At 52.3% G+C, this 14,700-nt stretch overlaps 1 protein-coding gene across 1 annotated transcript; it reads right to left on the bottom strand.

Annotated features, from left to right (window-relative positions):
• Positions 1 to 3,536: 3,536 nt before the first annotated feature.
• Dhodh (dihydroorotate dehydrogenase (quinone)) lies at positions 3,537 to 13,880 on the bottom strand. The gene is made up of 9 exons (XM_042700969.1): positions 13,842 to 13,880; positions 11,006 to 11,218; positions 8,418 to 8,617; positions 7,200 to 7,282; positions 5,707 to 5,894; positions 5,105 to 5,218; positions 4,430 to 4,583; positions 4,153 to 4,312; positions 3,537 to 3,828 (listed from the first exon to the last, which is right to left on the bottom strand). Exons 1-9 carry the CDS (start codon positions 13,860 to 13,862, stop codon positions 3,774 to 3,776), a joined length of 1,188 nt encoding a protein of 395 aa, XP_042556903.1. The 5' UTR covers positions 13,863 to 13,880; the 3' UTR covers positions 3,537 to 3,773.
• Positions 13,881 to 14,700: the final 820 nt, after the last annotated feature.

The following is a 14,700-nucleotide window of genomic DNA, read 5'->3' as shown; positions in this document are numbered from 1 at the left end:
CAATCTTAAATGATATTAGAGAATTATGGTTAATTCTCTTATGAGTTCGTGATTACATAGGAACATATACTGATTTTTAGGTAGTTTAGCTATGAAGTACTTAAGAATGAATCAAAATAGAGTATACCGCTGGGTGCCAGTGGCTCACCTGTAATCCTGTAATCCTAGCTGACACTCAGAAGGCTGAGATCTGAGGATCACAGTTCAAAGCCAGCCCAAGCAGGAAAGTCCCCCTGAGACTCTTACCTCCAGTTAACCACTCAAAAACCAGAAGTGGCACTGTGGCTCAACGTGATAGAGTGCTAGCCTTGAGCAAAAGAGCTCAGGGACAGCACCCAGGCCCTGAGTTCAAGCCCAACAGACCAAAAAAAAAAAAAGAAGTAAAAAGAAAAGAAAAAAGATACAGTATGCAACTGGTTTAAAAAGATTAGTACAGGGCTGGGAAGATGGCTCAGTGGTAGAGCGCTTGCCTTGCATGCCTCAGGCCCTGGGTTCGGTTCCTCAGCACCACATAAGCAAAAAGAAAAAAGCTGGAAGTGGCGCTGTGGCTCAAGTGGTAGAGCGCTAGCCTTGAGCTGAAGAGCTGAGGGACAGCGCCCAGGCCCAGAGTTCAGGCCCCACGACCGGACCCAAAAAACTAAAAAATAAAAAAAATAAATAAAAAGATTAGTACAGCAAACGTAGTAAAGAAGTACTGTGTCTAGGAGACACATAGCCAGGGAGCGTGACTGCCCATCTGGCCAGGCTGCTCCACGCCCTTGTCTGTGAAGCTGACTGAGGCCCAAGGGAATGTGTGGGTGTTTCCTTGGCATTCCGGGGCAGATAAGGTGATTTCTTCTAAAAGTGTGTGTGTGAGGTCCCCCAACCAATCCCCTTTGAAGGGACCCAGCCTCTCTGCCCCAGAGGTGAGGCTGTAGACCTCGCTGGCAGATGCAAGGCAAGGGAAAATGGATAAAGCCCAGGGTTCATCTGCCCTCCCATCTCCTCTGTGTGCAACACACACACACACACACACACACACACACACCCAGGAAAGAACTGAATGTGGCAATCACTGGCTGCAGCCCAAAGTGGTTCACTGGACTCTCAGCTCCTTTGCCCCTTTTCCACCATGGAAAGCTATTGTGTGGGATTTTCTCAGAGGAAGAAAGCAGAGGAGGAAAACCAGCTTATTATAGTCGTTCCTTGGAAGCTCTGGTACAGGGAACGTAAAGCAGAAATTAGAACAGCGCTCTACCATTGCTACTTGGCAAAACCTATCAACATGTTAAGTCTCTAACTGTCCAAAGACCCCCACTGCTGGGGCTCCGCTATACAAAAACATGGCAGCCCAGACAGCCACCGCTGCACTGTCCACGCTGCAGCGAACTGAAGGTGAGCCAAAGCGCCAGCCATCAAAAGACCTGTGATACATAAAAGAGCCAGTCTCAGACGACAGCTTAACTTGTTGCTTTTATTTAGCTAACATCGGTTACAATGCCATGAGGCACCAGAAAATACTCCAGGGGGAAGGAAGTGAGTGTATGAAGAGGATGGAAAATTCCAGGCTCCAATCCACTCACTGTCCCAGGCTCCACGAGACCTGACATGGTGCAGTCACAACGTGGCCTTTCTTCTGTTAGGTTCCTACCAAAGCTTCAGATCTGGAATCCAATCATGGACAAACCACAGTGGGGACACCACCAAAAACTGGTCTCTCACCTTCAAAACTGGAGAGAGACAACACCAGGAAACTAATGAGACAGGACAAGCAAATACAAAGTGATTCTGAACCAGATACCGTGATGGTACGGGACATTATTGGGACTGCTGGCTAACAGGAAGCCGACCTGTGTTTATCCTCCATTGCTGTGGAGCAAATTATACAAACTCAGTGGTTTGAAGCATCACCATTTCCTAGCACATGGTTCAGTTGAGGCAGAGTCTGTTGAGTGAGTTCTGGGCAGTATCAAGCTGTCACCCAGAGGGTGACAAGGATCTGCTCTTCTTGTTTAGATCACTGGCAAAATTCAGTTCTTTGTGGCTGTAGGTCTTTACTAGGGTGCTTCAGAGAAACAGAACCAACAGGAGAGGTGGGGGGAGGAGAGAGAGAAAGAGAAGGAAGGAGAAAGGGAGGAAGGGAGGAACTTTGGATTTGATCTTTGCCCATGGCATGAGACTATCATATGCCCAGCTCCCAGGCAGCCACACGATCATGAGGTTAAACAACTGATACCCCATAATGCTAGTGGGTTGGGTTTTTTTTTTGATATAGTGTTTTGTATTTTTACATCTCATGTCTTCAAAAATGCAACATTGTTTAGAGAGAGCATCTTCCCAGTAGAGTCAAGACAAAGTGAGATCATTAGCGAACCCTAGTACAGACTGTATCTTTACATAAAAAGAAAATGAAGAGAGACATACACACAGAGGGAAGGTAATACGGACACACTCAGGGAGAAAACAGCTTCCTGTGTCCAAGAAAGGCCTGGAACAGAGCCTTCCAACACAGCCCTGCAGCCCTGGCCCTCTGACTTCTAACCTCCAGAAGTCTGACACAATCCATTTCTGTTGCCTAAGCCATTCCATATGCTACCATCAGAGCAGGCCCACAAATGAATCCACTTCCCGGGAGCCACTGAGCCTTCCCAACAGCTGCAGATGGATGGAATTCAGTTGGGCTCCCTGCTAAATCTGAACAGAAACCCTGGGGCTCATAGCAAACATGGTGATGTTCACCTGACTCGGGGACAGAAGTAGAGTCACGCTCCGGTACGCCTGTGTCTGGTGTAACAGCTCTCCCAGCCCTCGGAAGCTCTCGCGGCCCTTCACCTGCCCTCCGCTGCTGGGTATGAAAGGAAGAGAACAAAAGCCAGAGCTTTTGTTCTGCCCACTCCCACTTCTCACTGTTGAACTGCCTTTCCTTCAGTGGATGAACACAAAGGAGAGAAGGCGACGGAGTAGCTGTGGCACAGCAAGACACACGCAAGAGCCATTGGGCATAAGCCCTGTGTCTGTATGGCTGACCCAAGCCCAGCATGGCAGCCTCTAAGTCTCCATGTCAGTGCACTCCAGCAAGTGGAGGACTGCTTTACCCACTATTTCCTCAGAATAACAAGCCTGGGCCAGCAACTAACCCAGTGCATGCTGTTACCATGGTGGCTCTTCAAGCACAAGGAAGATCTGAACAGGCACTGCCGGGCAGCAGGTCATTCTGCCTCCATACTGAGACATGGTAGCTGCTAGAGTTTACGGGAGCCAGCTGATCCCATCCAAGTGGAAAGCTAGTGTATATAATTCTCTGACCCAGCTATGATGGGGAAAATACAGTGACAAGTGCTGAGCCAAAGAGAAGAGTACATAGAAAGTGCCTGCACTATTCTTGTCATTTGTGTCTAGAGCTGAACTAGTTTGAAAATAAAATGTGAAGCTCCGGTGCCGATAGTCTGGTGCACAGGGTCCCAGTGGCCCTGCGTGTGCATGGAGTGGAGGCCTGGAAGGGGCTGTGGCATCAGGGCAGAGCCCCGGCCCCCAGGAAGGGATGAGGCTTCAACTCCTGAGTTTCAAACAGCTTTATTTCCTCCATGCTTTTTATCCTAAGTATCCAATGTCTTTGCGCTATTGAAAGACCCAGGATCTGGATTCGTGGTGTGACCCAGAGACAGAAGAAAGCCTTCACTGATTCTAGCGATCCCGTGACATGCTTCTACAGTCTGGCCAAGCCACAGGTTCAAGCCCTGCCTGGAGGCTGAGCCCTGCTTGTCACCACCCAGCCACGGGCTCGCCTGACGTCATCACGTCCGATGATCTGCTCCAATGGCGTCAGTGACTCTGCTAAAACCTTGCTCTCTGGAGAGAAAGAAGACAATGAGCTTTCAGCAGGGTGCATGCAGCCCTGCACACAGAAGCCCACACTCTCCTGCCCCCTGGGGCACCCACCAGCCTCTCTCCTACTGGTGCCCTCCACCCCACCTTCCCTAGGAACTGGAGAGTTGCCCAGCCAGGTCTGACATGGAGCCCATGTCACTCAATAGCATGATTCTGCCCGGGACTCAATTCTGTTGTCAAAAAAGAAATAGTCATGTTATCCTGACTCAGTGTACCCTTCCAGTCCTTTGAGTCTTTCTGAACTAACTTCTGCTGACTTGTCACGAGCCCCACTGTCCCACTTACTTCAAGAGAGCCTCCAGCTCGCGCTTGACCCTGCCCACCACGGGTGGCCCCCGGTAGGTGAGGGCTGTGTACAGCTGCACCAGCGAGGCCCCTGCCTGGATCTTCTCCAGCGCATCCTGCCCGCTGCTGACACCACCAACGCCGATGATGGGGATGCGGCCTGCAGAGAAGCCCAGGGCAATGCCATGAAGGAAGGGGAGAGCTGCGCCTCAGTGGGCACGCCACCCCGGAGCCAGAGCCACACGCATATCCCAGGGCACACCGGCAGCAGCCTTGCCTTGGGTGAGGGCGTACATCTCCCGGATGGTCTGTGTTGACAGGTCTCGGAGGGGCTTCCCACTCAGCCCTCCGGTCTCATGGCGCAGGGCACCCTGAAGACCAGTAGGGCGACTCACGGTGGTGTTTGTGACAATCAACCCATCGATGCCCAGCTGCAATGTGAGAGGAAGAGCCATGACTATAAGAGACTCGGAGCTTTTTCTCTGGAGGACTGAGGCAGCGGCCAGACTTGGGACCCACACCTTCAGCCCCGGAAGCAAGAGCTTCACAGGCCTCGCTCTACTTCCTGTCTTGGCCTCAACATGACATCACAGACACCTCCCCCCCAAAACATTCCTTAATCCTTGTCTGGTAGGACCAGGATTTGAACTCAGCACTTCCAGGCTTGCTGTTTTCACTACTCCACCATGGAGACCAGCTGGAGACAGTGACACAGACAATACTGCTGTCCTACACCAAGCCTGGCCAGAGAGGCCGTGGGGTCATGCTGGATGAAGAGGAGGAAAAAGGCTCAACAAACATTCACTTTGTCCTGCAGGAAGAAGTACATAATGAAGACAGGCTACTGGCCTTACACCTCACGGAGAGGACGTCACGCTGGGCGTTCCCAGGGGTCCAGATGGCCTCTGGGGAGTGAGAGGGGTCCCCACCTTTGGGCCACCCTGCCTCGAACCTCTCTGGCCACACTGGCGATGTCCTCCTTGTCCTGGGCGGTGAGGTCGGGGGCGATCTTCACCAGCACGGCCGGCTTCTGTGGTCCCTTCAAGGAATCCCTCTCCTGCAGCACCTAGGGTAGCACGAACCACATACTGGAGACTCCCAGGCTGCAGCCTTAACCTGCAGCCACAGGTCTGCCTTCCACCAATGCTGCAAGCTAACACATGAGCAATTTCTCCTCTGCAAGAAACCCAGAGAAATTTCCTGAGGGATCTAGCTCAAGACGTTATTTTCTGGCTCCACTCTATGAGCAAGAAGATCCCCACTAACATCAGCTAGTATCTTAAGTTTTTCCCTAAACAATAACAAGGAAATACTGTCACAAGCACTGTGTGACAAAAAGTCATTCAACTCATGTATGACACTAGGGATGGAGTGAGAAATGATAGACAAGCCCTTTGTGGTTTGCCACAAAGTGAGTAGACAGACAAGTGAGATTCTGCTGCGCAGAATCAGTGCTGCGACAGAGCAGACTCACACCTGGACCAGGTGAAGTTTCACCTTGGAGAAGTAGCAGGAGCTGGGAAGACAGGAAAAGGAACAGGTGCAGTGGATTACCTTGGTCAGCAGGCGGCGCAGTTCAGCTTTTCCCTGAAGGCTGCGCAGCCCAGCCGTGTTGGGACTAGACACATTCACCACCAGGTAGTCAGCCAAGGGGCCCAGGACCCGAACCCCCTCTGCGTAGTCTGCAGCAGCATCCTCCGATGTTTTATTCTTCCCTAGGTTTATTCCCAGTGGCTGCCCATCTGTAAATACCATTGTCAAGATCTGGTCCCCACAGTTTCCTGGGCAACAATTTTCAGGCCATCCCTGAAGCTGTGAGCTTTCCTACAACCAGGTGACAATGGTAAAATGTGGTCAAAACACAGCTCACCATCCTTGTAAGGCAGTGTAGGCACTAAGGTTTTCCTGCATTCTGCCCTGTTTAAAAAAAAAAAAAAACAGAAGCCAGGCACCAGTGGCTCATGCCTATAGTCCTAGCTACTCAGGAGGCTGAGATCTGAGGATCATGGTTCAAAGCCAGCCCAGGCAGGAAAATCCATGAGACTCTTATCTCCAATTAACCACCAGAAAAATGGAAGTGGTGCTGTGGCTCAAGTGGTAGAGTGCTCGCCTTGAACTGAAGAGCTCAGGGACAGAGCTCAGGCCCAGAGTTCAAGCCCCACAACTGACAAAAAAGAAACAGAAAACGAAGAGACTGGGAATGCAAATACTAACAATAAAAAAGGAAGGCAGGAAGTGTAGCACAGAGGCAGAGTGCAGGTTCAATACACGAGTCCTCTGGGCCAGTCCCTACCACCAAAAGAGTGGGCCTTATAAATGTAGTAAAAATGGGGTAGACACAAATCAGTGGGTGTCAGAGAGACAACCTGATCTAAAGGACACCTGTGGGTCGTGAGTGGTAAAAACCCAAATTAAAGAAAAAGCCTATTTTCAATTATCATGCTTAAAATGTAGGCGTTTCATTGATTTTATAACATAATGTTAGTTCTCTGAGAAAGGGACTCCTCATAATCAGAGTGAGCACACAGCTCCGTGCCCCCACACAGCCCTGACTGTCCCTGGACCTGGACATGATCACTCACACCCACTGCCCTTTCCCTCTCAAAACTGCCTCAGCTGGCAGAAAGCAACACAGCTGTCTTGTTATTTAAGAGTCTGTGGCACTATTTTGCATTTGAGACCTCCACAAATTGCATTTTGAGAAATATGCTGTGTGTGAAAGGAAGGCGCTTGTCTGCACTGAGCAATTAGAACCCAATCAAGTTAAGTCTCGAAGCCTCCCAGGGATAGCACCCATCATGCCCAGGCTGTTTGTACACCTTAGTTTTTGGCCACACAGGTGAACTGGCCACACAGCACAGCTTCATCCACTCAAGCTATGGAGATCCTGCAGTTGGGGATGGCTGGATGATCCCTTCCCCACAGGGCCCCAGTGCTGTCAGCTCAGGCCCCTGGTGTTCTGCTGGCAAGAAGCTTCACAGTTCCCAGCTGAGACCTGCGCTGAGCCCAGCCCAGAACCCTGCCTCACTCCCCATGCCTCATTTTACCTTCAGTGAGCTTGGTCTGCTTCTGCTGTCGGGCGCGTAACCGCTGCTCCACCGCCGAGAGCCCGTGGCTGTTAAACCCGTACCTGCAGCACGCATGTGCATCAGGAAGGGGCAAAAGGGTAAGAAGACAATTGAAGACTGCACTGTAGCCATTTCCATCTTACTCCTCTATCTCCCTGGCCCCTAAAACCCCGATAGCTCAGTCCCCAGAAAGTCACTGATGGCCACAAACATCCTGCCAAATTCTCCCCAAACAGGCTCTCCAAAATCCTGCAGTAAGAAAGTACACATGTCAGTATTAGGCCGTGGCAATGCCTACTTCTCCTGGGTTTACTGAAATTTCCCAGGATGCCAAGGGGCAGGCCTTAAGCAGTCTGGAAGGATTTTCCTCAAAGCAGCTGTGTGTGTGTGGTACACACCGGCTCCCCCTGCTCACTGAAGGCTAGAACAGCCTAGACAACACCAGGGCTGTGCGCCACAACTCTGCTGTGGCTGGTCCACGGTGAGGTGCTGCGTGAAAAGAAAAAACCACCCTGGCCTTGGTAGTCTTGAAGCAAGTAAGAAAAGGCAAGTAGTCAGTTGGAAAGGTGGCTCAGTGGTAGAATGCTTGCCTTGCATGCACGAAGCCTGGGTTCGATTCCTCAGCACCACAAAAGCAAAAAAAACTGGAAGTGGCGCTGTGGCTCAAGTGGTAGAGTGCTGCCTTAAGCTGAAGAGCTGAGGGACAGCGCCCAGGCCCAGAGTTCAGGCCCCACAACCGACCCCCCCCCCAAAAAAAAAAAGGCAAGTAGTCAATCATTTTAATAGCAATTCCACATTACATGATGGTTTTAGAAGATACTGTACTAGAATTGTCGTAAATGAAGCATATTGTAAATCTCCCTTCTTTATCTGGTTTCAAGGTGGTCATTACAGTACTTTGAGGCTCACGGTGTATTTCTGGGAGCCAGTGGTGAACGCGGGCACTGGATCAGTGGTGGGGAAAACCGCCCCCTGCGGAGGCCAGCGAGCCTCGGCCTGCCGGCTCTCCCACACGGCCTCTGCGCCTGAGTGGAATGCCCCACCCTCAAGCCCTGCGTGCACATGTGTTAAAGTGCCACGGGGAGAGCGGCTCTCCCAGACACACAGGAGACGAACTGTACAACAGCTCCTGAGCATGCCGAATGTCAGCACGATGCTCACAGCTCGCTTGAGGAAGAACCAGGGGCCATCACCCACCTGTTAATGATGGCTTGGTCCTCTGGGAGGCGGAAGACTCTGGGTCTGGGGTTTCCTTCCTGAGGCTGTGGAGTCACACTTCCCACTTCAACAAAACCGAAGCCCAGCTTGTAAAGTCCATCCACAGCTTCCCCGTGCTTGTCAAAGCCGGCAGCAAGCCCCACGGGATTCCGGAACTTATGGCCCAGCACTCTCACTTCCTGGAAGAGGGACACTTCGAGGTCCGCAGGCCCCGCCAGCGTTTCTCAAAATGTGGTCCCCGGGATCCCACGTCAGAATTCCCCAGGGGAGGGCTGGGAACGTGGCTTCGTGGTAAAGTGCTTGCCTAGCATGCATGAAGCCCTGGGTTCCTCAGGACCACATACACAGAAAAAGCTGGAAGTGGCACTGTGGCTCAAGTGTAGAGTGCTAGCCTTGAACAAAGAAGCTCAGGGACAGTGCCCTGACCCTGAGTTCAAGCCCCAGGACTGCCAAAAAAAAAAAAAAAAAATTCCCAGGGAAGTCTAGGCCCACAGAATTTCTCTGAACGGACAGGTGTGTTTGTAACAATTCTCTGCAGGTGATCCTGCTGCCGGCCAGAGCCTGAGAGCACGAGGTTCCTCATCATCAACGCTGGGGAGGGAACCAGCACCCACAGCATGGCAACCAGGCTACGGGCACCACCCTTTCTGTCTCCTTTCTATTCCTAGCTCCTTGTCTACCAGCCTAGACAGGAGAGTGGGTCAGTGATGCTGGTCAGGTGGCTACTCTGAAATCAGAGAGTGACAAACAACACAAACCCTGCAATCAGCCTAATTAACCGGCCTCAACTGTACCCTCCCCACAGGCTGATGAGAAGCCCAGCAGCCCCCCACAGACGTGTGAGGAGGTGGAAGATGGACGGCACTCAGCTAGGTTGGTCTCAGTGCTGGCTCCCGCAACCTGAGGCTAGGTGAACATCTCCCAGGGCGAAGCCACCCAACCCTGGAGGTGAAGGAAGGTGCTCCAAGCAGCAAGAACAACAAAGGTACGAACATGCGGGCGGCGCGGTGGGAAGGAGAGGCTCCTCAAAGACAGTGGTTCTCAACTCCGCTGCAGGACACAGCCCTGCCAGCTCCTCTCAGAGATGATGAATGTATTGGTGTGACAGGATGTCAGAGCAGGACATTCCAAAAGCCCCCCCAGAGCCTCTAACAGTGATTGGGAGCCAAGGGTTAGGGAATTGTGGAGAACTAAAACCAGAAATTAAGTTCAGGTAAGAACATCAGGAGGCCTGAATGTTGGTTAAGGAGTCAGGAACTGCTGGCATGTTGAAGCATGCCTGTAGTGTAAGCATCTTTTTGTTGTTGTTGTTGGTTGTGGGGCTTGAACTCTGGGCTTGGGCACTGTTCCTCAGCTCTTCAGTCAAGGCTAGCATTCTACCACTTGGGCTATAGTGCCACTTACGTTTTTCTGGTGGTTATTTGGAGATAAGAGTCTCACGGACTTTCCTGTCTAAGCCAGCTTTGAAGTACAATCCTCAGATCTCAGCCTCCTGAGTAGCTAGGATTATAGGCGTGAGCCACCAGCAACCAGGCTTAGTGTGAGCATCTTGTGAGGCTGAGACAGGAGGAACATTTGAAATCTTGAGTTCAGGAATGGCCTGGACAACACAGCAAGACCTGTTTCAAAAGGCGGCATGGTGGGATTGTGTATGAGCTGCTGCACGTGGGCCACAGCAGCATTCAGGGTGACCAATGGTCAGCTGTGTTCACCCAAACACAGGGACCCCAGCTCCCCCTCCAGCCTCCCACTGTACACCAGCTCAGGGCTTTCTAGCCTGGGTGGGGCTCCACACAGGGAAGGCCCTTTCAAATCCGACAGCAACCTTAAGGACGCATACCAGCTGCTGGAAATTGTGCGATCGGGAGGTGAGAGGGAAAACAGAGCAGAGCCCTCTGAGTCCTGACAGCGCCCCTTCCCCTAAAATGTCTGAGTGCTTCTTGTGTGGGTTTCCATATTCCAGTCACTCTGCTGAAAAGTCTGCCACATCGCGAAGCAGATTCTGTGAGGCTGTGCCCCGATTGCGCGATTTCTTGCGCAGATCCCAACGTAGCTCGGTCACACGCCCAGTCAGCAGGTGTGTGCTAAACCAAGCTGGGGCAGGTGTCTGGCTGCCGTCCTCACAGGCGTCAGCTGGCTCTACCTGCTTCCCATTAAACGCGTCATGATGACAGCAGAGGGGTGACTGAGCTACTTGTGACCGCACAGTGCCTGTGGTTGGTGCCAGGGCCAAACTCCAGGGGTCTGAATTCTGGTTCTGCCACCTGAGAGCCATGTCACTTAAGGACTGTGGATGGAGTAGCTGTGTGTGTGTTCAACACTGCCTTTCCCTGTTCTCTGAAGACCAGGACAGCCTAGACAAGACAGCTACAGGCCACAGCTCTTCAGTGGCTGCTCCACACAGTCCCATGCAAGTGACATGTGACCAGAGGGTGTGAGACGTAATCAAGATGGCTGCTGCCCTCCCCCTGGGAACCTCAGGCTTGGTGAGCCTCACCCCAGCTTATGCGCAAGAGAGGCCTTGACCTGCCCCCTATCTAATGCACAGGCGCTTCCAGAGCACTTACCAGCATGTCAGACTCTTGGAATTTGGCCCGAGGAAGGAGCCCCAGGGCAGTGAAGCGAACGGCCAGCTTGTGGGAGGACTCTGGGTCCAGCAGCCCCTGCAGAGCAGGCATCAAGTATTCAGCGTAGAAATGCTCATCCCCCGTGGCTGTCAGGTAGGAGGCAAAGAAAAGTCCTCCACCTCCCAGGATGACCACAGCATCTAGGGCCCGCTTCTGGTTAAAAAAAAAAAAAAAGTACATCAGGGTCACTGCCAGGCCAGGCTGGGCACCCTCCCTGCACCCTTTACGCCCAGACAGCTGCGACATAGTGGCATGTCCATGAAGTGACATCCCTACCGCTGCTGCCGCTAGTCCCCTTCATTTCCGGTCCTGCCCCACCTACTGGCTTCATACAGAGGCTGTGTCCCTCAACATTTTCCTTAGGACACTAGGCCAGGGGTTTTCAGGTGGAGTACTGCCCCCTAGAGGCCATGGGGAGTATTTTCCACTCAAGTTTTTTTTTTTTTTTTTTTTGCCAGTCCTGGGGCTTGACCTCAGGGCCTGGGCACTGTCCCTGAGCTTTTTTGCTCAAAGCTAACACTCTACCACTTGAGCTACAGCACCACTTCTGGCCTTTTCTGTTTGTGTGGTACTGAGGAACTGAACCCAGGGCTTCATGCATGCTAGGCAAGCACTCTACCACTGAGCCACCTTCCCAGCCCCAGTATAACTTTTGAATGTCCAAGTGACATTACTGGCAAGCTATCACCTTCATGGTTCCTGACATTTCAGGAATCATTACCCTATAAACTGAGGGACAGCTATGCTGTTTTGTGTAACGCATTACTAAGAACTAAGTCACATCTCAGAAATTAGGAAAGGCAGCCAGGCGCTGGTGATTCATGCCTGTAATCTAGCTACTCAGGAGGCTGAGATCTGAGGATTGCGGTTCAAAGCCAGCCCGGACAGGAAAGTCCATGAGACTTTTATCTCTGATAAAGCGCTAGAAAACTGGAAGTGGCGCTGTGGCTCAAGCGGTGGAGCGCTCGCCTTGAGCTGAAGAGCTGAGGGATAGTGCCCAAGCCCTGAGTTCAAGCCCCATGACAACCAAAAAAGAGAAATTAGGAAAGGCACAGCACTTGGGGTTTTTGACAACATGCCTGTGGCACCCACATTTCTCGTACAAGCTTAACCACTCAACAACCTGTTATCGAGATGAGTCAGGACCCAGTGACACATTGAAATAAATACATGTTGTTTTATTTCTCCTTTAATTTCTCCTTTATACTGTGATTAGAACATCATGTTGACGTGTTAAGTTACACATGGAAAGGTTATCAGCCTGCAGTGGAATCTCTGTGAAATGTAAAGGTGGTGGTAGTGGAGAAGGCGCCTCAGGTCTTACTATGGGAAGGTCATCAGCCTGCAGTGGAATCTCTGTGAAATGTGAAGTGGTGGTAGTGGAGAAGGCGCCTCAGGTCTTACTATGGGAAGGTCATCAGCCTGCAGTGGAATCTCTGTGAAATGTGAAGTGGTGGTAGTAGAGAAGGCGCCTCAGGTCTTACTATGTGGACACTCAGTGTCACTCATCAGCTCAAGCACTACTCAAATGTGACTGAGGCTAAAGGTGGGGGAAATGTAGCTGGTCCAGCCTTTGAGGTGAGTGCAATCTCATGAAGAGACAAACATCAATGACTGTGCCAATATGTAGTCATGACAATTGCTATAAAGGAAGAAAGTAGGGGAAATGGAAGGACACAACAAATCTCAGCTAAAGAAAGGCTTCCTTACAAGGTTGACTTGAAGCAGATACGAAAGGATAAAGAGTTAGCAAGGAGGGCGCAGCCTGTAATCCAGATTACTGGGAGGCAGAAAATGGGGAAGACAGCCATTTCAGGCTAACTCTGCCAAAGCTAGCAAGAATCCACCTTAATAAGCCTTGTGTGCTGCTGCATGCCTGTCCACAGCTATGAGGGAAGCCATAAGATCCTAGGCCAAGAATGTGTGCAGGCAGGACCTCATCTAGAAAATTATTTTAAACGGCTGGAGGTATGTCTCAATAGGTAGACCATGAAGCCCTGAGTTCAAACCCAGTACTGCTCAAAAAAAAGTAGGCAGTAGAGGGAGGGCGGGGAGAAGGGTCTGTTGGTGGCAGAAGAAAAGCTGGGAGTGGGGGACATTTGGATCTGGGTGTAGGAAAGCATGGCAATCCTTGCCACTGAGGAGACTGAGAACTGTGGATCGCAGCCCCAGCAAACGAATCTATGCGCCTCTTACCTCCAGCTAACCAGCAAAAGCCCAGAACTGCAGGCGTGGTTCAAGTAGTAGAGTACCAGCCGTGGGTAAACCCAAGCAAGAGCACTGAGGCTTTTAAGTTCAAGCCTCCATGCCAGCACAAATATTTTTTTAGGCGGGAGTAGCGGTGGTGGTAGTAGTAGATTTGGGTTTGTTCTCTAAACAAAACTAGCAGATGACGCGATCACAGAAGCCTTCTCCAGGAAACCGCAGAGGCGCCGCTCCGGTCACTCTACAAACAAGCAAGCACCTATTCCCTAGGACCTTAGGGGTCCACCGAGCTCAGCTCCCGCGCGCGGCCCTCCACAGAGCGTCAGAAGGGTCGGGACACGTCGGCTCTAACTTAATCCCTTCCGCGCGGGATCCTTGCCCGGCTGGGCGGTCGGGCGTTCCTTCTCTAAGGCCTCCGGTGCTAGGCGCAGGTAAGATGTGGCCCACCTGCACTCACATGGATCGCCGTCTGTCCCACACCTGGCTAAGGCCTGGGTGTCGACGCTGTCCTCCGTCCTCCCCCGCCCAAGGGCGTCCGCACCGCAGCGCCTACCTCCCAAGCAAGACTCACTTTCAGATGTGCCCACGCCATGCTCCTTCTGCCAGTGGGCCCGCCTCTGTCCCACCCCCATTGAAGGATGTACTGGAGGCACCGCCCATCTGTTTCCGGATCCACCAATCATGGGACAGGGCATTGCACTCGGGGAAGAGGGCCCGCGTGCCCTTGCCGGAAGTTCTGATTGGCCAGTTGTGCGCGTGCGCAGTCCCGAAGCCTCGCCCCTCCGGCTCCCCTCTGGGCGTCTGGTTGCTAAGCGTCCCGGAGGTGCGGGCGGGCACCTGGGCGCTGGGGCCTGGCGAGCCCGCCTGGCCGCCGCACCCAGCTCGTCCGCAGTGCCTGGGGGAGCTGGCGCCCTGGACTGGAAAGGCCTCCGGGCCGGTCGTCCGGAGGTCGCACTGCGTCCCTGCCTCCTCATCCGTGGGCGCAGGGAGGGCGCCCCAGCCCGGAGGCCTCCCCGGACCCACGTGCGGGGCAGACAGACAGACTCCAAGCGGAGCCTTCGCTTCGTCTACAGCGGTGCTGATGAGCATTGAGGTTTCTCCAGATTTTAACAGTCGCTTGGTCCTGGGTCCAGCGTCTATTGGATGAGGTTTCTGAGCCTGCGTCAAATTCCTGGTGCCACGGATTCGAGAATGGCTTGTAAGCAGCATCTGAGCTTGCAGCTTCGGCGCGGTGTTGGTATTGCAGTGATCTGAGCTGACCTGACGTGTCGCTCTTAGTCCTCAAATGTCCCAATCCAGAGTCTTGAGCTCTAAGCACTTCCTGTTGCGACACAGCTTCTCTGGACCAAGTCTCAAGGGCAATAGTTATATTGTTGGGGGAGGAGGGGGCTTCCTTTTTTTCTTCCTAACTGCTGTTCTGCCTGCTCAAA

Source organism: Dipodomys spectabilis, unplaced genomic scaffold, assembly GCF_019054845.1.
Source record: "Dipodomys spectabilis isolate Male_0828 unplaced genomic scaffold, ASM1905484v1 ptg000273l, whole genome shotgun sequence".
NCBI lineage: Eukaryota > Metazoa > Chordata > Mammalia > Rodentia > Heteromyidae > Dipodomys > Dipodomys spectabilis.
This window is presented reverse-complemented; position numbering and strand designations above follow the sequence as displayed.

What these genes read in the sequence shown, in the direction of transcription:
- Dhodh (XM_042700969.1), bottom strand. Translation starts at nt 13,862, where the DNA reads ATGGCGTGGGCACATCTGAAA. An exon ending in TGCGCCGCCTGCTGACCAAG is followed by an intron (nt 5,219 to 5,706) that starts GTAATCCACTGC and finishes GTGCTACCCTAG; the next exon opens with GTGCTGCAGGAGAGGGATTC. An exon ending in GAGCTGGAGGCTCTCTTGAA is followed by an intron (nt 3,829 to 4,152) that starts GTAAGTGGGACA and finishes CTTTCTCTCCAG; the next exon opens with AGAGCAAGGTTTTAGCAGAG.